At 40.9% G+C, this 23,899-nt stretch overlaps 1 protein-coding gene across 1 annotated transcript in view; it reads right to left on the bottom strand.

Moving 5' to 3' along the window:
• Nucleotides 1–601: 601 nt before the first annotated feature.
• The window catches only part of EFCAB6 (EF-hand calcium binding domain 6), a gene marked incomplete at both ends in the record, with an annotated part of 104,172 nt that continues 80,874 nt past the window's right edge, over nucleotides 602–23,899 (bottom strand). The window contains 11 exon segments of the mRNA XM_082075704.1: nucleotides 602–661; nucleotides 665–759; nucleotides 1,623–1,834; nucleotides 3,968–4,063; nucleotides 8,348–8,405; nucleotides 9,890–10,067; nucleotides 10,957–10,973; nucleotides 19,246–19,288; nucleotides 19,292–19,366; nucleotides 22,599–22,700; nucleotides 22,703–22,796. Of these exon segments, the coding sequence (XP_081931830.1) occupies nucleotides 602–661; nucleotides 665–759; nucleotides 1,623–1,834; nucleotides 3,968–4,063; nucleotides 8,348–8,405; nucleotides 9,890–10,067; nucleotides 10,957–10,973; nucleotides 19,246–19,288; nucleotides 19,292–19,366; nucleotides 22,599–22,700; nucleotides 22,703–22,796 (1,030 nt within the window).

Here is a 23,899-nt window from a genome sequence, read left to right as displayed (position 1 = left end):
GACTAGTACAGCTAAGCAAAAATCAAACCTGTGATTGATCTAGATGAAGAATCACTGATATCCAGAATAAACAGGTGTGTATTTGAGGAGATACAAGGTACTGAAATATTTGCAGAAGATATGTATCCTTTCCCTAGTACAAAATTGTGCTGCACACAGAAGAGCGGAGAGTGAAATGAGAAACAGAGACTCTCAAGTGGGGATTGCTTGAGCCTGCTCCACATTTAGGAGGAACCACACCAGCTGGAGGGTCACAGGATCCTGCAGCTGTAGCACTGCCTGAAGGGACATCTACTAGAAGGTCCACTTCTATTCCCTTCCCATGCATTCATGAAAGTTATGCATTTAAACTTTGTATAGGGACTAAGGTTTTTCTCTCTTTTATCTATTCAGGGCCCCACTAAGACTTCAGACCTCAAGGAAGGATAATCACATGTTAAGAAAGATTATGGTGAGTAATGGCCAGAGCCGAAGTCACAAAGAGGGGCCAGGATGAGTTTATGTGCTTTGGTTCAGTACAATTTTTCAGAAAATTTTCAGCCAGGAAGCTCTTATTAGACTACTGTAATTTTCTGACTGTTAATTGCTAAATGTGACTCCCTTATCTGAAATCTGCAATATTTAATGGTCCAGTATGACTTTCATCATAGTATTTAAAAGTTTACTTCATTGGTCTCCAGCGGTGCAAGATCTGGGGCTGAATTCTTAGCATTGTGCTGAAGAACAGTGTGGTTTGCGGTTCAGGACTCAGGTCACAAACTTGGATGAGAAAGACTCGCATTTACTAACAGCAGCACGAACAAAACTGGGCACAACTATAATGCACAAAAAGGTGTTGAACTGTAATGCTGCCTTAATCTGTGACTGGCTGCTGAATACTTGTTTACAAATTATCACAAGACACTTTTTACACAAGATTCTTTTAACCTATAACATTTTGATATTCTTGGGAAGTGCAGATGGTATGTTTACTTAATCACTGTCAAAGCCCCAACTTTTTTATTATTTCAAACTGATTTTGAAGTCAGTGTTACTTCTGCTCAGATCTGAGTGTTTTCACATGTATTATTCTTGTCCTTGTTTCAACTTCTCTTTCAGTAATTTTTAATTCTCAGCTGCGTTAATTTTTCAGAGTGAGATTTTTCTTAAAAGTGACTGCATAAGACAACTGTGGGAGCAGTACAGTATTAAAGAAAACCCAAAACCTACTGTACACATTTCCCAGTACATAAAATACCTTGTAACCAGCTTTTGAACTTTTCTGTGGTTCCGGCTGGAGCCTAGGGTTAATTTTCCTTGGGATATGTTATGGCCTGTTGTTTTAGCCTGGCTAAACTTGTTAAATGTGGAGGTACCTTGAACACAGGTGAACTGCAGAACTATTAATCAAGGCAGAATTAATTCCACCCGTAGAAAGCTTTAACACAAGAGTGATGAGTGAGAGACTTTGGTAAATATCAGCAAGCCTCAATCCACCTGTAGGCTCTAGTCTGCTCCACTGTTTTCTTAAAATACAGTTCCATCTCGGCTTTCCCCTACACTCTCCTGGTATTTATTATTGTGGTTGGGGAAGTTGATGGTGCCCCGTTTGCGTTGGTTGCACGTGTCATTGGTGTCTCTACCGGCATCTCCCTGGGAAGAAAATGCACAGTTGGCTTTATACATCTGCCACATGGACACAAGGCTGTGCTGCGCCCGCTTGAGTTGGAAGTGGACTGGTGGGCAACTGCGCCTTCTTTCTTTGCTCTTGGAGTATTCCTCCTTCAGACCGTGTAGCTGAGGAATGAGGGGGTACAAGAATAATGCCGTTTCCAACCCAGAGTACCCTTGTGAGCTGAAAGGAGGGAAAGGACACATTACAGTGACTGCAAGCTGAAGCCTGGATACTTCCATGAATTCCTAGGCCATTAATTCTCTCAGACTTTTGAGAAAGAGAATGAATTGTGCCTTCCAGCCAAAGAAGAAAATTAAAAAGAAAAAAAAGATTTTTATTTTTTGTTTAAATTCCTTTTAATGTGTATCTGTACACTTATTAGGTGGAAAGGACTGAGCAGTCGATGAGGAAATTTCGCTCTGAATATTACATTACATAAAGATGCTCAGAGCATGGACTGAGACCTTCATTATTTTTTCTGAATAGAATAAATAAAAAATATTCAAGACGACTACATAAGAGCTTAGAAATTACTGCTTTATTCACTCCAGAATACTAGGATTGAGTTTTACAGCATCAAACTTGTATATAAAGGAAACCTTATGTAAAATAATTAAGTTTTTTGATGCAAAACTTAATAGTTTTACCTTATTCTCCCTACTGGTAGTGAATACTTGATAATTCCTAATGATGCTCTCTTCATACCTTGGTAGCAATCTGTTCGTCCTACATCTGAAAACAGTTTGGTAATGTCATTTCTCTATAAAATGCTGCTACTAACCATATCTAAGCTAATTAGGCACAGTCAGAAACAGCCTAAAAATGTAGCAGGCTCGCTGAATGAGCAGATTTGGAATTTGGCACTGTTCCTACTACAGAACTTGACTGGGATGCTGTTACCGATGCCTTCCTTTCTGGGCCACAAAAGCCAGATTTCTGTGTCTCTTCTGAGCTTTTACTGTCCTAGAGTGGCACTTTGAGAGGAGACGAGCAGCCCCCGTGTTGCCATCTTGCTGGGACCCTTTTACCTTCATTGTAGCTTCATTGTAGCTTGGGCAGCTGGTGCGTGTGGCAGGGAGATCTGCAAGGGCAAGATGTGTGCTGACCAGTCCTGGCTACCAGATGTTTTTGGTGATCATTAAGAGCAGCGTGAGTGAGAGCTACCTCTGGGTGTTTCTTACAGCGCTGGGCGTGGGGCAGAGGTGCAGCTTGCTGAGAAGAGCTCTAGTCGAGGCCATCCTAAGACACATTCCACGTACTTTTTATTTCTAACTTGTTTTTCACAGAATCACAGAATGGTTAGAGTTGGAAGGGACCTCTGGAGGTCATCCAACCCATCCAGTCCAACCCACCTGCTAAAGCAGGTTCACCGAGAGTATATTGCACAGGAATTTGTCCAGGTGGGTTTTGAATGTCTCCAGAGAAGGAGACTCCACAACCTCTCTGGGCAGCCTGTTCCGGTGCTCTGGCACCTTCAGAGTAAAGAATTTTCTCCTCATATTCAGATGGAACCTCCCATGCTTCAGTCCGTGCCTGTTGCCCCTCATCCTATCGTTGGGCACCACTTGAAAAGAGTCTGGTCCCATCCTCTTGACACCCACCCTTGAGGTATTAATAAACATTGATAAGCTCCCCTCTCGGCCTTCTCTTCTCTAGGCTGAACAGATCTAGCTCTCTGTCTCTTTTCATAAGAAAGGTGCTCTAGTCCCCTAATGATTGTCGACCTCCTCCAGTAGTTCCTTGTCCTTCTTAAACTGGAGAGCCCAGAACTGGATGCAGTACTCCAGATGCAGCCACATCAGGGCAGAGTAGAGGGAGACGATAACCTCACTTGACCTGCTGGTCACACTCTTCCTCATGCACCCCAGGATACTCTTGGCCTTCTTGGCCACAAGGGCACATTGCTGGATCATGGTCAGCCTGTTGTCGACCAGAACTCCCAAGTCCTTCTCTGAAGTGCTGCTTTCCAGCAGGTCACCCCTAACCTGTACTGGTTCAACAAAAACTCTCAAGCTGTCAGCTCCTGTGGTTTTTTATTTGGAGTTATTATCCAAATTTTAGTAAATTTTGCCAATTTACCACATAACCTGGATACACAGTGTATGATCCCAAGGAGTTAAGTCCTCCAACTGAACGATATATCAAATGAAAACCAGGCAATTAGTATCATGAGATTAAAGAAGAGAATACAGGAAAGTCCCTGTATAAAGTGACTATAGAAACAGACCATGAAATATCTTGTCAGTACAGCAGAAACTGAAAAAATTTGTCATTTTTATTTTTATAAGCTTTGTACCTACGGGCTTTTATGGCTTCTGTATAATCACCCTATGTAGCAATGAGCTTTCCCATGGTTTTAACGAGATACAACTCTGAAGGAAGTCATAGTATGCAAATCTCTCATTTTTTCTTTAAAACGTATTTTGTCATTTGGTTAATTTCCTCTTCACTTAAATTTAAATTTAACTTCCCTGCTATATCTGAAATGCAAATAAAGAGTATTAGTTTTGTCATTCTTAAAAATAGCCAGTCGTTGTCCTGTGTTCATAGGCTTTAGCAGGGTTATGGTGACAGGCCATCAGGTGTGGTGACTGCTGCATACGTGTGTTATGCAGATCTTGCTATATGCAGGCATATGCATATGCCTGTACTTATGGGGTGGCAGTTCACATTTTACAGGGTTTCAGGGGACTGGTAACATGTCATTTTCATTTTACATTCACAGGAAGTACACCTTCACAAACCACCAGATGACAAATCAAGTCTTCCAGACTTGAGGTTACTGTACCACTTGAGACACTTCTAAGCTTGATTTGAATTGTGTCTGCACAACAGTAGGTAAAAACGTGAGAACATTCCTAGTGTCAAAATTACACTATACATTTAGTGGGCCTAGACTATTTTTTTCTTAATTTGGCTTAATCTGTAAATAATTTATAGTTTCTCTGAAGTGTTTCTTATTAGATAACAGATACTGTGTTCAAAAAAAGCTATGTAGTACAATCTTAGACCAAACCCCAAACAGTGCAAAGTCACTGAATTATGAAACAACATTGTTCTGGTTTGTTACTGGGAGGACTCAGTTCTGCAGTGATCCTGTGCAGAGCCACAAAAGGAATTACATGAGAGAATCCTCGTACTTGGTGTCTTTTTGATTGCTGCCTTAGCAGTACTGGTGGGTGAGCTGGAAACAAAGCCTCAGCCTAACACTGTATAATATGTGCACAAGTGGTATTTATGCTTCTAGATCCAACATATAATCTCATATTTAGTGAGACTTCCCAGCGCTCTCTTGAGGATCTCACTGGTGCAGACTTGCTGAGACCTCACATACATTTCCGTGCAATGAATGTTGCCGGAACACTTATCCTGGTTGGTGTCTGTGCTGGCTGGGGTGTTTGCAACAGCTGTAAGTTTGGTGAGGCTTAAGTTCCCTTCCTATTGTCTTATACCGCCCAATCTAGCATTCACTGACAATAATGAGGAATCTTCCACTGCCTTCTCTGGGAACTGGATCAAAGCACAAAGGTTGCATGTAACTAATTGTCTGGGCTTTTCAAGAAAGAACCCATAGTTAATGCAATAACTGAACTAGCAATGGGCCAGTGTTTAGATTTACCAGCCCTGACAAGTTGCTTGCATCTTTAATTCGCTCAATCTGTTATTTCTTTTTCAGTAGCAAAACGTATCCATGCATAAGTAGTCAGAAAACCCAAGTGTGTTCCAGGCACTGAATAATCCTAAATGTTTTATTTTCCCGTTGTAGGTTTGGTTGTAGCCAAAGAACATGAAACAGGTAGGTGCAGATCCACAAGGGGGAAATATAATTTTTCAGCCTGCAATGATTTCCCCACCTTTCTGTGAATTCTACCACCAGTGTAAGAGGCCAGCATGGCAGTATAGGGGACCAAAGTGTATTATTGACATGAGGTATAGGTATGGATGCAAAAGTGAAGCAAAGCTACTGCATTCCTAACCCACTTCCCTTACCTCTCTCAGACCACTGGCCTGTATGACAAGCTTAACAGTTACACTATCAGGCATTAACAGCTGCAATTTGGCATCCACAAGAAAACAGACTAGGCTTCCAGATTTTTTTTGGACAGGCCAGGAAACTGCTTTTGGAAAACTGCAATTGCCAATCCTGCCTAGCTTTGGCAGATGACCACAGATTTGCTGTCTATATTTTTTTATGCTGCTATTGCAACTTTCGAGCTTTTGTGATTTAGGCTGTTCTCAGAAAGCCAATTGTTCTTAAACACGGGAATTGTATTTGTTATACAGCTCTGATGGATGTGTGTGAGGTAACAGCAGAGAATGCTATTGGTATAAGTGGACATATATCCTTTGACTTCAGTGAAGTTACTATCTGCCCCAATTTTTGTTATTGTAACAGTTCTGCAAATTACCTCATTTGAATGGTGGTTGTGCCTGATTTCATGGGCAATTAATAGAAATACCTGCATGGAGTTCCACAGCTATTGTTTTCAGCCTATGCGCAAAAGAGAAAATCCAGAAAATTAATAAGCTGACCACACTTATGCTCTTCTGCCCTACTAGAGAAGATGATGTCTTGGAACATTCAGGCTGAGAAGACACACGTGGATCCTACACTGGATGGGCAGCTGGTTTGGTAGAAGTTGCAGAACTGGATGCACTGGGAGTGTTTGATGGCATCGTCACAAGCTTAGAGCTGAATCTCTTTGAAATATCTTAGTACTTCAATGATCCACCAATGCTCACATCCAATGTGTTCCAAAGATTTTTCAGACTAATGAAGAAGCAAAAGATTACTTTTGTAAATGTTAGTTTTTTTGTTTTTTTTTTTTTTAAACAGAATCTCCTTATGTACTATGGGTATGACAAAACGTATCGAAGAGACAGAATGGCTTGGAATAGAGGATTCCTAGGGCCCATCTTATCAAAGAAAAAAAAAATCACAGCTTCTCTGCAGAAGCCTACACAAGGCTGGGGAAACAATGAAAGAAGGATTTCTGCAGGACATTTTTTAATTGAATTGGGCCCTTAGTGTGCTGTTTAAACTACTAAACCCTGTGATTAGACACAGTGATTGAGCTGCAGTATAGAAGAATAACACTTTAACATGAGATGTAAATCAAATACATGGTGCACCAGTATCCTGGCTAAGTACCATTGAGGCAAATTTCTCACGCTATCAGGTGCACCTAAGTTATACCACCATCTCAGGAGGCCATTAAGGTTCCTCAGTTGTTGTATTTGCATCAACAAATTATTTCACCTTGAGAGCAGAAATGAATCAGCATGAAAATCATAGCAGGAAACCTTTACAGCCTTTAGAATCACATACAGTTACAATGTATGGCCAGGAATGGTACCTCTACAATGCAGCCAGCCTACAGAAGACCTGGTTGATATCCTTGCTTCTGCTGCCTGTGTGTCTGCTTGGCCCTACACAGGGCAGGTAGCCCACATTCTGAGCTACATATGGAATTGTAAGGACAAGGCTGGGCTGATTTCCTGCTGAACGGCACTTTATTCAGTAAGAAGCTGCACTGAATTAAATGGGACTACTCATGATATAAGCTACTAATCAAAGCAAGGATTATCACAGCCTGCCCTTAAATGAGCTGCACTCATTTTGTGACTATTTCAAGAGTCATCAGTATGCCTTTTTAGGGTCTTCATTATTGATTTTTAATATAAATCTAATTGGGAACCTCAGATTGCTTTTGATTTGATCTTTTTCGGCAGAGACTTAAACCCTAAAGGAAACTAGTCACCTCTTTGATGCATGTGCCAAGTTGCAGTCAAACTTCAAAGGGCAAAGGATACATTTTGAATTTCCTTTCAACTTTCCCCCATTGGCCTGGCTGCTACCACATTATGAATCATAAACAATTCTATTTTGTGCTTGTGATTATACTTCACACTTCATACAGGAATCTCAAAGTGTATTACAAACTTCAATTAAATAGAACAATACCCTGATGAGCTGGGTTAGTTATAGTTAGAAACTATTTCAACACCCAATGAAGTTTAGTCATTTTGGGGATTGCAGATAGTTCAAGCAAGTCAAGGGAGTTCAAGCAGAGAGGAGAAAAGTGCCTGTGATAAAAAGGAGAATGTCAGTCAGCAAGATATTAATGAGCACCTTGCTTGCACCGTGTTTACCATCCTTAGCCCTTTATGAAAAAGGTCACAGTTTCAGAAATTCAGAAGACCAAGAAGACAAACTTCAGGAAGAAATTCTTCATCCACTGCTCGATACAGATTCCAGCTGAGCCTTGCTAATAGCGAACAGTAAGTGGCCATCATCCAGAGAAGAATAAAAGAAGACATTTTCTGTGAAGTCCTCCAGACTATGACTATTAGTAAAACTTCTGTACCAACCCTGAGCAGCAACAACAGCCTGAACGGCAGGGGTTTGGATTAGCAATGGCAAACCCTGTGCCCAGATTGGAAGGCTCTCCTGGGGCATCTTCATATAGATATACGTAGGCATATCTTTGAGAGGCCTGTCAAAATCAAAATATCTCTGGAGAAGAGGGCTTGAGTCTCACTCACACAGAGGCTGCTGCTTATATAAATGAGGCTCCTCAGACCTGCTTCTCCTTGCTGTTACGGATGACAGTTTCTATCAAGATTTTTTTTCTTCACTTGTCTGAGGCTCCTTTAAGTATAAAATAGCTCCTGTGTCCCTTCGCTTCTTACTGAGCACAGACAGGATCTAGTCTGGAGGACTCTTCAGCTGGATATGTTTGCCTTACTGCTACAAAAACAAAAAAGAAATAAGCAAAGAGATTTTTCACAGCTCAGGAAGGTGTGTGTTCTCCTCAACCACAAGCTCACCCTGGCATTTCTGCTCAGCAGTTCACAGGGATGAGGAAGGGGTATCACCACATTTTCACTTTGCTTTCACCAGAATTGCGGCTACTAGGAATAGAGAACACAGGCTGTTTGGGTTTTTTTCTGTTATTTTCGAGGGGGAAGTGGATTTTTTTTTTTTTCGGTGCTTTTGTCTGCAACTTTACACATGCATAGCAGTGCCCAATAACATGGCAGACTGTACAGTCTCTTTACTGTAATCACAAGCAGACCCCACTCCTGTCTGCAATTTATTGTCAAAAATGCTAGTGGGAAGTACAGGGCCAAGAAATCCGAGGATGTATATGAATGGGCAAAGTGGAAGGTGTCCCTGCTCATGGCATGGGGGCTGGAATTAGATGATCTTTAAGGTCCCTTCCAGTACAAACCATTCTATGAAGTACCAAAATAATTTTCTGCATTGCAGATAGGCATTCAAGTTTGGAGGCTCTGTGTCTTGTCCTTCAATTGGCTGCCAAACGGCATTGCTGCAACCATGAGCATGAAGGTTAGGATGCTGTTAAGTAAAATCTGAAATCTTTCAGTCAAGGTTCCCTCTGTTTTATTATTCACCTAGTCACTGGGTTTTGAAAAAATCACATTGAACCAGCATTAACAAAGCTAAAAAAATGTCTCTTTTCATTTTAAGTTCAGCAGAAGCAGAATGTTATGAAAGACTGGCCTCTCGGGTTCCCTTGAGATTAGCACTGGGCTAATCAAATGGTTTGTACTGCCAGATTCATGTCATGACTTCAGTCACTCGAGCTAAATTCAAGGTTACATAAACTCTGCTCACACTAATCTGGGGGAATCTTTAACCCAGAAACGTAGCTGAGAGGTGGCCAGGAAATGTCAAATGCTTGCCCCTTTCTTTGTCCAGGGAGGGCAGGACAAAATAGCTACTGAGAAAAAGGAATTTGCATTAGCTCCCCATGGAAGTACTTTTTATACCATGCTGAGAAGGCGTTTTCCCCATCAACTGGAAGTGGATTAGCTTAAAACTGAAGAAAGAAATTTTTAAAATTGCAAATGTATAGATAAAAGAACTAGCGAAAGAGAACTACTGTGCTCTAAATTCACACCTTCGCTATTAGCAATAGCGTCTCCGTGACTTTGCTTTAGAAAGCCTGAGATTATTATAGTTCATAACCATACTCAGAGATAAGGAAAAAATTATCTCCCACAAATGTAGCAGCAAATGTTCATGGAATGATAGTTTTAAAACATTTTCACTCCATCCAAAGTTTTAGATGACTTGCCTATACACAACAGTATGCAAACACGTCTCTAGCCGTAGCCAATTTACCCAGTTGTATACTTGAATTAACAAGGCAAACTAATGTAGTATTCTTACTTGTTCTTCAGTCAGCGTCTGAAAATGTCAGTTACATATATCCCCGAACTCCTCTTTTGATATTGTATTATCTTTTGAAGAGTTGATATCCTTAAAATCTTGTGCAAATCTGTTAATGCCAGCAGTCACTACATCTTGTATTTGTGAGAGGATGCTTCTCTCTGAGAGCTCCCAAGAAGATTTAGGCAGAATGACTTTTTGCCCTTCCTCAGTCTAGACAAAAAACATACACAGAGAATCAGTAATGGATCCACTGAATAAATTATAAATCGTGGCGTGGCAGTCAGCCAGTTGAAGAGGGAAACGTCTGTGGAGAAGGTGGCCTTCGAGATCCCACAGGCAGTAAAACCTGCTTCCAGGAATTCTGGCTTGCACCACAAAAGAGAAAAGGGGCTATGCAAGTAGTTAAGGGAAAAAAATAGACTCTCTATAAACGTGATCCAACTGGTGACAGGCCAACAAAAGCACAGGATTCAAGACTGACCTAAACTTCTACAAAGGTCTGAAAAATTGGGTGATCTTACAAAGAGGGCTATTCTGTTAATGCAGAAAAAAAAGGAAGTGAGCGCTAACTAGACCAAATATCCCAAACGTATTCTTCTCATCTGAATAGTCTTTAGCAAGCAGTGGAAATCTCTTTGATTGAAAAGGCACTTCAGCCCTGAGATGAAAGAGAGGGCAATTATTTCCCTTTTCTTTCTAAGTTCCAGGTACATTTACGGCGGTACTTTTAATCTGGCCATCTGCAGTAGGGATACTGCAACTAAACCATGCAGCTGAAGGCTGCAAAGGTACAGAATGTGTGAGAGGAAAGCAGAGAAGGGGTTGGTTACAAGTGTGTTAGCGCTAGCATGAGAAGTGCACAACCCCTTCTCTTTCCCAGCATGTTGCTTTCAAATCTAGCACTGGGGTATGGTTTTTAAAATCGACCACTGGAGATTATTACTGACTAAACTCCCATTAGGCATTCTGCAGGGTGGAAATCCACACTTGGGTGAATACAGTAGAAGGTTGTATGGCAAGCAGAAATAAAAAAGACAAAAAGCGGTTGGGTGGAATAAACTCCACAGTAAAGCGCTGCTAGGTTTTGGTATGGACCTACCTGAGAATGCCAAAAGTCTAATTGTGCATGCAGAAGGCTACATTTCATAAAGTTAAATATCAATGAGGTCTATTCAACAATTACATTCTACTGCCAGAATTAGCAGTAAACTTCACTTTTTAGAAGGAAACCAAGTTTTACTTATAAAATTAGTCTCAGCAATGGTACAATGTGGAATAATAATAAGACTAATAAAAAGCAGTATCATAATTTTGAAGAAGAAACTACTTATTTTCAGGAATGGAAGCCAGCTTTCCACCCACTGTGCTGTCTAAACTAAATATGTAAAATATCTTGAAAGCAGAGTTTTCACAGACACAAGCGGCAGCCAGTATTACTATAGCTATGGCAAGAGGTCATGGTAAGAACAACAACAAAAAACTGTTCTTGGTTCAAAGACATTGCCGCATGTTAAATGTTGCTATCATATTTTATACCCCTGTGTTTAAGCATATAAGCTTTGCCACCTTCTTGCTCCATGCAATATGAAATACCAAAAAAGAAACAGATGGCTTTTGGTCCTGAGCTCCTGTTTCCTTGTCACTTCTCACATGATCATTATAACTGGATGGAAAATATGTTTCTTACAGAACTGCAAGAAACCTGCCTCCTAATCAGAAAAGATTCCACTATCTTCAGATGCAAATGACACTTTTCAGTATTAACCATGTTTTACATAAAACATGCATGCAGGACAGGCGTTACAGCTGCATTATTATTAAGAGAAGAAATATGAGAAGCGGAACTGACGCAGAAGCCTGGCACAGTCCAGCACAGGGAGCACCTTCTGCCTGCCTGACATTACTGCAACTAAAAAGCACTGTACTGCTGCTTTTAATTACTCTAATGGAGCCAAAGACTCAGGTAAAGTGTTACTGCCCTGTAACATTTTAAAGAAACATATTTGGAAGTGCAAGCTTTCCTAATGTATTTAATTTTAAGAGCTTCTTTCTTTTTTTATTTCCTCTTTTTTCTCTCTTTTTTTTTTTTTTTTTAATATTTCATAAGACCTCATGCACTTTGATCTTAAAATGGTTAGAGAGCCATAAAAAGTAAATCACTTGTTCTTCTCACAAACCACAGAATGAAAACTAGAAAACCTTTTAAGTTCATTCATTGCACTACGTTCATCCACCACATGCAGCTAGTGCATTCAGTGTGTATCTATGACTTTATGATCTGCAGCTAAAATTATCACCTTTAGCTGAAATAACAGAGCTGGAGCCTAAAATCTCAGACTCTGGACTGGGCATCTGCACATTTAAGTGCCATTTCTGCATTTGAAACTAACCTTATACACAGTGTGGCTACGTTTCTTAGCTTTGCTGTGTCTGCCTTTAACCTCATGAGTGAAAGTGAGCAAGAGGAATGAAACTGCCTCAGGGCTGCGCAGTTTATGCCCTCACGGTGCTTACAGGTCATTTATGGAAGAGTTTCCATTGGATAGGAAACCTAGTTACTTCTCTTTTAGTAATTTCTTGATATTCACTGTCCTGCGCTCCACATGTCCCATCAAGCTCTGTCTTGTACATCACTTCAGAGCTCGGGGACCAGGACTCTGCAACCTGTTCCTGCTTCGCAGCTTCTCCGACCACTACCTGGGCTCCCAGGAGCTGCCACCCGAGGCTGCCAAGTCCAGATTACCTGTCTGGCTTGCTCAGCTCTTCACAGGCTTTCTCACCCTTTCTAACAGAATTTGAGAGCACCTTGAGAGGACCATGTGAATCTACTTTCACCTCGTGCTTTCACCAAGAGAGAGGAGGCATTCTTATGAGGCTTTTCTTAAGGGCCACCCTATGTAGCTCACTCGCTGTTCAAAGCAGAGCTGTATTTTCCTTCTTTAGAAAGTTCCTTGCACAGCCTCATGTCCTTTTCTATAAATGGCATAACTATGCTGATTAGTAATAAAAGAAGGCTCTGCCACCCACACCTGCTTAGTGAAGCTCCATTCCTGCAGCTCCTTCCTGTTTCTGGAAGATTTTTCTATTAAGAGGAATTCTTAATTAGAAAGTCGATTGGTACCTCAAGATAAATTACAATTTCTCTGGTCCTGTTCCCTACCCTGTTACATGTCTGACCTTCATCCTTTTCTGGGGAGGCTCAGAAAGCAAAGGTCTTGGGAAACAGCTTACACAAGAAGGCCCTTCTATCTTCCCCTGAAAAAGGATGCATTTTTCTCTTTGTCCATGAGAATGACCTTTGCCAGAAATAATCATCCTTTTGACAGTTTACACAGTATTAGAGGCTGCTGTGCTTAGCCCATGGGCCCTCCTTTACCCTAACAACGTGTGTTTTCTAGTAGTTTTCTGTAAATGCTTTTCCCTAAAGATGTGTGGAAGCAGCAGAGTTAGTTGCCTGAGTGTGGACTGGGGTAGAAATGCATTTTATTCTCATGTTCAGATAACTAGTAATTCACCACCCAGCCCGCTCCAACTCTCAGAGTCTCAGCACTATAGATAAGCTTGTATTTCATCCCTGGGTTACAAGTAGAGCTGTATCCTCGTCTGGCAGCCATCAGTCTAGCTCCATTAACCTGAGTGCTGATTTACGCCTGCTGAGGATTTGATAGCTGGTGTGCAACAGGAGCTTGCAATAATATACCCCATTATAAATAAAAGATGAAAACTCCATTGAGGGTCAGTCTGTAATATACCATTTTCCTTTTGACCAACTGTTTCCAACAGACAGATTCAAGTTTTGAGGTCACATTTGCAGGATAAAATACTCTTGGTAGTGTTTACAATATGTAGTGGTATACGATGGCTTGACAAAACTATTTGACACAATTAGCCAAAAGTGGCTCACATGCCAATCTCTGCCTTGTCTAGAAAAAAGCCACATCCCTCTAAATGTAATTAACATAACTATTGTATTAAATAACTATAGAATAGTTATAGAACTAGGGAAAGAAGCAGCAGCCACTGCAAGGCTTCCTCGCTCCCCTGTCTGCCCAACAGTGTCTAAGCCCATCAGGAGTACACCTGATGGTCTAACATTATGTTCCCTACTTTCCACTATCCCTACTTTCTCCTTTTCTTCTACTCTTAGTAGAGTGAAAGGCTTCCATCTCAAGGAACAATCTGCCATTTTAAAATTCTGTTAGGTCCTTTTCTTCATTACTTGGAACAGAGAAGGAAAGGCAGGTACAGCTTTGGCAGGCTTGTCAACAAGGAAAGATCCCAAACCAGACATCCCAGCACAATGAGGGTCGGCACATTGTAGTCATGAGGACGGCCCTGCACAGGAGAGCGGGGGTGAGGAAAGGGAATTTTCAAACTAGTTTTGCTGTGTATAAAGAGAAACACAGAGTTAAATTACGGTGTATTGAAAGCTTTAATGTTTTGCAGCCCAAAGCAGATGTAATATTGGAAAACAGATGCAAACCTGCAGGTATCCCAAAAGGGGTATTTCTCTGGAGCATTGCTCTTCTACATGAGGACAGATGAAGTTTGTGACCCTGCTGACTGAGGGTAGGGACATAGCAGACCTGCTAATCTCTGCTGCTGGTGCAATGGGTCATGACTGATGACAGTCGGTTGTCTGCTCAAATCAGTGGCCCAGAACGGGAGGCCTCAGAGGTTCAACAGATGAGGATAGTGCATAATGAATAAACCTGTAAAACCACCATCCTCAAGACAGGGAAAAGCACCAACTCTGTAGAGCAGGTCCTTGCATATTCCTGCTGTAATTTCACAGGTACCTCATGGTAGCAAAATGAACTTCAGCTCCCCACACATGAACACAGCGCACAAGGTCTGGGTTACTAACACTGCTGAATTTAGGAAGCAAGGTTGTGAAAAGACTGAGGATGTCACTTCTCTGTTGCACAAGCTTTCTGAGCTCTGATACTATGTGGTTGCAACAGATACACCACAGAGTTGCACTCTGTGTGTTTCATCACTGATGAGTAAATCAGTGTTTGGGGAGTCACGCACAGTCACCCCCCCTTCATGGAGCTTAAAGCTGTGCCAGTGCTGTCCACTCTGTTGACTTAGGAATTGTTTCCAAGACCACAAGGAAGCTATTTTCTTTGCATTTTAAAGGAAGGGCTTGTAGTAGACACTGCTGACAGCAATGAGATATGAGAGCAAATGGCTTTAGTTCTGTGGAATCTCCACCAGCAACATGCCCAGGAAAGCTGGAGACAGCGAGGATGTACCCATGCTTTTCACTAGCAAACAGCAGAAACTAGTCCTGGACCTCAGTCCTGGTACCCGGAGGTACAGTTCTCACAGTGCCAGGCTTCAAGAAGAGATGTGAACTTGCTGTACTGGGGTAAATCCTCTCATGAGTACTGGTCCACTGGTCCACTCTCTGACAGGAAAAGGATCAAGGATGAACAAACAGGCCTGCAGTTTTGCAGGACTGGAACTGGCTGAAAACAAAATGGACCCAGCTGGTGAAGAAGGCACTCTGCAGCATGAGACAGACTGCAGAGACACTCAGAACATGAAGCTAAACACAAGCAAAAATGGAGAATTTAGTGTGGAATCAGAAAGTTCAGGACGAAGCTAAATCAAATGCTTGATTTAATATTGAAATGTTCTGCAAATTTTTCTGCAAAGAAGTCCTGGAAGTCAATCTGATTTCCAAATTTCATAATTACAGATGAATATGTTTCTACTCACCTCAGTAATTCCCTTTGTCAGTTGAAAGACACACGTGTCAGCAAAACCCTTGTTGTTCCTGCCCTTGAATGGGCACAAGCGATGAGCTGTCCCTTCTCTCTGTTATCACCTCAACCTGACCTACTCTCCTTCTACTCACTGTTGGACTTGACAGGTGAAGGTTTACTAAGCTTGCAGCAAACCCCTCAGCACTCTCGGCTTCAGAAAGGCTGAGCAACAAATTGTTTGACTCTGATGATAATCTGTCCTTCCCCCACATACTCCCATATACTCCCCTCTATAGTGCAGCTGTGCTGATCCTGTATGGACCCCTTGCTGCTCTAGACCTGACCAGTATACCCCGAACTATTGCTTTTTAACGCTTTCTTTACTTTTTTTCCCATTCCACAACTGAAATAGCTCACAGTGGGGAAGGACGTGAGTACATTTTATTTTGGAGGCATCTGATTCCCAAGTGCAGCTTTCATCAGGCTGGACTGCATTACCACTTTAATGCAGAAGAGCTTCACTTGGGCCTTATTAATCACAAGACTGGCAACTCAGTCAAGAAAAGTTCATGATGCGTATTCCCAGCTCCAGGGTCTGGACTTTTACAAATATCCTCAGAGAGTCCACTGGTGGTTAATAGCTTCACCACCCAAGACAATGTCCTCTCTGTCTCCTTCCTCAGCTCTCCTGCAGTTGGTTAGCAACATCCAAGCTCAGTGCCATAACCTCGGTTCTTTCTCATCTGAATATTAAGGTGCAATCATATTGCTTAAAATGCTTTATATTTCTTTAATTCTACAGACCTGTATTTCAGGGGGCATCCTGCTCATATACAGCTGCTGTAGCATGTATTCTAATCAGAAGGTAAAGCTCATCAGCATATGTCAAAGCCATCAAAATATCCATGTGATGCTTAAAACATTTAGAAATAATTTCCGCAAGATTTTTTTCGTCTCTCCTTATTCAGCTGTTTTCTAAGGAAAAAAATACAACTTAAACCTGTATGGCTTTTGGGTTTGTGAATGTTTGCCTTTGTGGTTGTGGGTTTTATTTATGAGGTGCCATTTGAGACAAAAGTCATCCCAGGCTCATACTTTACTAGTTCAGTAAATTTTCCATACTTTAATGATCAAGCTGCATACTTTACTTGTTACTTTTTAATATACTTCAGTGATCAAATTGTATAGTGTAATGATCAGTTTTCCTTACGTGCCTGAATGAGTTGCATACCTCATTAATTTAGATACACACTTTACAGGCCAAGATTGTAGCATGTTTGGATGAAGTGAATAATTTAACAACCAGCCTTCTCTCAGAACCTGCACAGGAGCCCAGGAATATGTGTGAACCCAGGGTAGGATGAAATTGCAAAGGCCTGGGAAATTTTGGGTTGAGCCCAAAATGAAACCATGAGATTTGAGAGCATCTGGAAGCTGAACCAGCACTCTGAACCTGGTTCATATTTGTTTTGTCTTTTCAGAAATGTTCCCTTGTGGATTAATTTGAGATTTTAATGATGGATTTATCCCTTCTACCCCTAACACAGCACAGAAAATATGTTCAAGGTGAACTGTACAATGCTGAAAAAAGCAGTACAGGCTCTAGTCCTGCCATGGACCGAGTGCCTCCTAAAAGATGTGGGGGTAACTTACTGTTTTGTTGAGGTGGAAAGTATTCGAGGTCTTGGAGGACTAAAACTCTCTTTAAGAGGCTTCATGTTTAAACATAGACTCTTGCTGAATTTGATCCCAGGAATTGTGTCAAGTTGCTAAGGAGGCTTAGCACCTACTTTGAGGATGAGGAGACATTGCAGCAAAACTGTCCCTAATGAAAGCAGCTACCTATGCTAAAGTTGACACAAAAGCTTGCTGGTGGGTCCATATTAGAGCACACAAATACATTCTTAAAATAATTATACAGATACGTTATATTTCATACAATTTTGTTTGTGCTGGCAGGACTCAGATGAAACTTACTGAATTTGTACCAGCATAAAAGCAGGAAAGGGGGAAATGAAGTATTTTTGAAGCTACATGAAGTATTCCACTGTTTTACACTTAAGAACCATGTAATCTATTATATCTGTTAAGATTGCTTTTTAATTTTAATAAGCTGAAAATACAAATATTTAAAAATCCCCATCTATTTTTTCAATAACTATAATTAAATGTATTCCTGCCACTAAGGACATAGTAACAGTTGCACTACTATAAATATTAATGCTAACTTTACAGAGAATAAAATACATGTAAGCAACATTATAAGATTTTGAATAAAGCTATGCTTACAATAAGTGCTTTGGCAAAGCTATGCCTATTGGTAAACGGCACACATAGATAAAGTCTCTAACCTGCTACAAAATCCTATAACACATTACAAGAATTTGGAGCTGTTTATGGGTCCTTCTTCATTCGAGACCCGTGGTCCCTCCTCTGCCTGTGAGTCACTCAAGCCCTGCGATCATTTGAAGCCTCACAGACTTTGACTTGGGACACAAAGAGGCTGAGACAGATCTCACTGGTTTTCCAGCTTCTACTTTATGACACAAGATTTAATAATTGTATAGCTTTCTACGGATTTGTTTAGCACAACATTCTATTATCTCCATGGCAATAAAGTGGTAGGCTTTTTATATGCTTTTCCATTGGGTGATGCTTACTATTTTTCTCATTTTATTTGTGCTTGGAGCATATCCTTTTGAAAATGAAACATAGTTCTTAGAACATAAGATTTTTTTTCTCCCCAATAACTGCTTTTTATCTAGCTAGTAACCAGCATTCACATCCTTAGCCAAATTCAGAAATGAGCTGTAAGGTAATGTCATTTGGATTCCTGCACCCTCCGATCTACTTACAACCACTTCCTGCTTGGTAAGGCAAACTAGGAGGGGACAAGCCAAAGGACAGGGAAGGAGTGCAAAATTAAAATAGGACAGAGACTTCTTTTACTTACACCTTTTGATAAAGTTTCTGCTATTTACAAACACAGTGAGGACTGCTTCACTGATAAAAGGATGTGATTCTGAGCTGAAGGACCTGTTTCTGCAGTCTGCACCAAGTGAATTACTCCAAGTGAGGCACCGTGGACATGAGCCTCTGCCGCAGAGAAACAGCAACTCCAGCTTTGAGTTGTTGTGACATGTGCGTTCAGAGCATCAGAAGACTCTGTCCATGACTGCAGTCAAGATTTTCTTTGTTCTTGACTAATCTGTGTTTGATCTTCCTGCTACATATACACTGCGATGACCATTTGGCACCAAGAAACTGGTGGGCTTCCCACTCCACTCACTTTTCTGTCCAGCCCCTGCCAGTCCATCAAGACAGGACAGGGGTCACTGGGCATATTTGGGTATCCCACATCCTACATCATCCCGTTGGGGCAATCTGGTTGTGTCCATGGTCATGCTTTCAGCTTGCCACATGTACAGACCTAAATCTACGGAAGACTTGACTCCTTAGAGTGGTAAAGGGATAAGGGCTTCATGGAGTTCAACAGAAATCAACAGAAATATATGTGAAATTCACGTGTGTAGTTAGTCAGTCACTTCTAGCACATAGGATTGTATCTTTTAAAGAAATATATTATAGCTTGGTAGCTCTCCTTACCTCTTTGAGGTGGCTTATATTTTTCAGAAATAATTTCCACTCTACCATGAAGTCCTAACAAGGGTTACAGTTCTTGAGAAGGTGCCTGAACTGTTTGACTGATAATTTAACTTAGAAATAGTCAAGTACTTGCCAAAATTCCAGAGCTTTAATTGCTCCAGTGTCTTCTTTATCAAATAGAGAAAATGCCTGAGAAGGAAGAATCAAATTATTTCAGCAAATCTAGACATTCCAAAAGAGAACTCTTTTTTAGCAACCATTTAGCAGTTGACATGGAAATGCCTGAGACTCACATGCCTTTTAATTGCAGGTATTTTATATATGAAGAAACAAAACACATTTCTCAGAACCTTACTTATTTTGAAGATTTCCTTTCTTCTAAGAATGAGATGCAGTTGTTGAAGTAAGCCAAATATACCCTGTATTTCTGTGCCACATGTAAATGTGGAAACAAACAACAACGTGCAATAAAAGCAAAAAGGCTTTATATCAAGTATCCAAACATTCCAGAAAAGGTAGTGGTTAAGACAAGAGAGGAAACAAACAAAAATATTGGAAGGCTGCCTTAAATAATTTAAATTAAATATTTTTTATTAAACTCGCTTGAGCATATTCAATTTTCCCTTTGTTCCTCCCCTCTGCCAAGGACTGTCCATGGCAGGGCAAGTTTGTTTTCTGCTCTGTAAAGGACTCAATAGTCCTTCCTCCTTGTTAGCTTTGGCTCATCCTGAAGCCTTACATGCTCTCTTCTCATCCTCCCTTGCACAAAACGCCCAGCCTATTCTTTGTGGGAGTTTTCTGAAGGTTTCCCAGGTGAAACAGATTAGGTTTAACAGAGTTGCAGCAAGAGGCATGCAAGAGAGTAGTTTAAATGAGTGGCAGGACTACTAAGGTCTAGAAAAGTTGTGGGTCATATCCACTGCCATTCTGCCTGGCTGCTTCTAACTCACCGTGCCTCCTTGTTTTATTCTGCCCCTTATTTATGATGCTGCACACAAATCACTAATTCTATAAATGTAAATGAATATTACACCTTTCAAAACTTCAAGTTAGAGTTCTATTAGTCTGCTAACACTGTAACATATTGGTATAATACAGAAATTTTTGTTTTACTATTAAAACTGTTCTAAATAATGGGCTTTAAAATGTGTTTCATGTACATGAACCACATCTACTGGCAAAACAAATGCTGCCATATCCAAAGGATTTTGGAAAGGAATCCTTTGAACACCAAACACAATACTCTAACTTCCTAACATGAAAGTTTGATCTTTGCTTACATACTGGAATTCTTATGTGTAAAACAAAGCACTGAGTTATAGAATGTGTTGTACTGAGTATGGTGAAAATGCATGGGAAATTATTATACGGACAGAAAGGATCCACTTTAACTCTTAAACTATTTGTTATGAAACTTCCAAGGTCTATATATAGTTTTAGAAATGTTGTGGATGGGATGTGATTATTTTCCCCAACTAGCTGGACTCTAGGAACTGGGCTTTCAGATCTGCCTCTTTCTGACAAAATATTTTGTTATAAGCTTATGTTTTTAGAGTACCTCATCACATGGGTGGCAGCAATTATTACTCAAAAAATGGCTCAGAAGAAAACTGAGAACTTCCTTATTTTATCATGTAAGTGAAATGAGAAAAAGTTCTGCTTTTCCATGGCATAGTGGACAAAGTCTGGATCTTCATGGAGGAAATCCCTTGGTCCCTGAAGTTACATTAACCACCGCATGGTATCCAAAAATACTAAATGGACGACTTGTTCCTGCCAAAAGTCATTTTCAAATCACACCCTCAACAGACAAAATTGTGACCTTCTTCCTTCCCAAGACACCCAGGGATGAGAGGACAGGTACTGTCTTCTATTTAAATTTAATGAACACTAACCTATGCTGTTGAATTTATCTATTTCTTATTTCAATAATGCAGAGAACAGGAAGGATTCCCCCCCCACACACCCCTTACTGTGAAAAATGTAAAGTGATTATGTAAATATTTCAGTATCCCATTCTATAGTTAGTCTATCTGGTCAAAAATGGCAATATGGCCCCCAATAAGTTTGCAAATGTCACAGGAGTCTCCGAACAGTGTGAAAAGAGTTTTTTGTAAAGAAACAGCATCTCCCATGGTACTACTCTTTTTTGGGGAGCCTGGGGAGGGCTGTGCTTGTACCAATGACATCACCAGCGATGCCTTTGCTGGAAGCCTGTGTTATTATTAACTGCAGGACAGATTCCACAGATTGAGATTTCAGAAATGCAGCCATTGATGTCAGGCAACTTCTACTCCCATCGTCTTCCCAGCCACTGGTCCCTTCCCCTCCCTTGTGCAGGCAGCAGCTCTCCCATGGCCACACACAACCCATCAGGCTTTTCTCAGGCTGAAGTTCCCTGACCCAGGTCATTGGGCAAGAAGACAAGTGCTGGTTTTGACACAACGAAGGCAGGAGGACCACGTTGCTGAGGACACTGGAGTAACGAGACCATCTTTGCAGGAACAAGCCTCCCTCTAAATTCATGAGCTCAAACTGGACCTGAAACTGCAGGTGCAGATGAGATGGCTCTACAGTTCTTTGTGACAGCAATGCTTCCTTTAAGGTCTGTTTGATTATTCTTTCCCACGCTTGAAAACAATCTTACTGTGGCATCAAGAATTATTTACTCTAGAGGCTGTTGCATTTCAGTAAACTCTGACACAAGAGTCTAAGGCTATTTAATATACAGCATTTTTTCATTCAAGGCTTTCAAAATTCTAGAGAGAAGCGGTTATTTTTATGGTTCTCATTTTACAGTTGGGAAAACCAGGAAACTTGCTGCTCAACAGCTAATGCACCTTATCTGTCTGTGTCAGAATCAGAAGTGGCCAAGAGCATAAATGCAGATAGTTGCAGACCTGACAGGTGCTAACTTCTACAGCCACTATAATGTGCTCACATCTGATCATATGTCTTTATCCTCAGTTCCTACATGATCCTTTCATCTGATAAAAATGTAATACCTTCCTGCAGTAGAAATCATATCTACTTATAATAAGTCTCAGCTTAGGAACCTTGACAGAGCTACTGGAAAGATGTGATATTTACATGCTTGGGACAAAATTTACAGAAAACTGGAGAAAGAAAAGGGATTTGGGGAAAAAAAGAAGGTCCTGGTAATTTGCTATTCTCTTTATCCTTCCCAGTCCTTACATTCACAAAACCTCTCAGCTTGATTTGATATGCTTGTTTGGTGAAGTTAACAGAAAACAATCAATTAAGAAGTCTACAGTGGTCAGAAGATGCTGCTTCTACATAAGCCAAGGTTGTTGATAGTATTCAGTTAACAGCAGGAAAGTTTTAAACCCTTTGGGTTAGGCCCCACCCAGGCAGAAAAAAATGAAGATTAAATAAGTTGCAGTGACCACATGATACTTATCTCATACAACAAATCATAAGATGATGTGACTATTTCTTTTATCTTAATTAGGGTTTGTTCTAAACTGAGTGCTGCAAAACTTGCAGGTTGTGCAGCCTTTTTTTTTGTCTCTGTTGGTACTTAGATGCTCTGCCATCATTAATTGCTCTCAGGAAATCAAAATAAGAGAGCTTGCTGTCATGAATGCTGATTCCGAAGCTAAGGTAAAAACACAGAATGACATATCCATTATTTTAAATAATTATTTCACTGTTGTCTGTACTGATTAATTATTACGATGTATTATTTCTTCTGCAGTAGCAGTTCAGGATATGCTTGTGCTGTCAGTGTATAAAACCTTTTAGTTCCAGCCTAAACGCTTTCTCAGGTCCAAACCACCAATCCTATCACTTAAATGCAACCATGCTCTCAGGTGCAGATGCAGGCCAGTCTCCAGATGCTCAACAGAACTGCCTTAACCCAAGTGCACAGCCTTCCAGTCTATCAGCATTAAGTCTGTGCTTTTTAAACACAGCACAGTATTTTGATCACAATCTACTGCTGAGGTTCCCATTCCCAATGTGGCTGGAGAACATGTAAGCTCCCAAACTTGTCCTTGACTCTCCTTTTCACATCACAGTGTAAACACAGCCTAATAGACTCTGCTGAGGAGCAGATGGTTGTTATGCTAAGCGCTGGTACTTCCCCTTGACTTTCTGCTTTACAAAGATACCTTTGACTCACAGATGCTGAAGTGCTGCTGATGTCTCACAATATGTTGTGACCATTACAGTTGTGAGAAAAAGAAGCAGAACCATGTACAACCTGGTGAGCTGTTACCAGACACAAGCTAGGACATCCAACACCACTCTGTGATACGTTTCATGGATGTAACAGCACAGGTATATCCCTCACAAGGATGCTCTGTGATTTCTCTACCACATTGGATATTCCATTATACATTTCATGGATGTACCATCACAGGTAATCCCTCAAGATTTCTCTGCCGCATGGAAGATAACCGAACCAGGTTCCATGCAACATTTCTCCTTATGGCTGTGACAGAAAGGCTTACCTTCACTCTCAGGCTGCACTTCACTTTGCACTGTTTGTCAGGCCACTAGAGGATCATTTACACGTTCTTGGCAGGACTCAACCTCACTGTCTCAGGAACTGGACCTCCCTCCTTTGGCGTGTCCACTGAGCTGCACAGAGGGCTGGTACGTTTGGCCCAGAAGACACTGTCATTGACTGGTGGCCACTCTGTGTCCAGTGAGGGTTTCTCTGGTGGTCACTTGTGGTCAGGCTGTACCCAATAGCCC

The sequence above is a fragment of the Streptopelia decaocto genome, assembly GCF_964273445.1.
Source record: "Streptopelia decaocto genome assembly, chromosome: 1".
Classification (NCBI taxonomy): domain Eukaryota; kingdom Metazoa; phylum Chordata; class Aves; order Columbiformes; family Columbidae; genus Streptopelia; species Streptopelia decaocto.
This window is presented reverse-complemented; position numbering and strand designations above follow the sequence as displayed.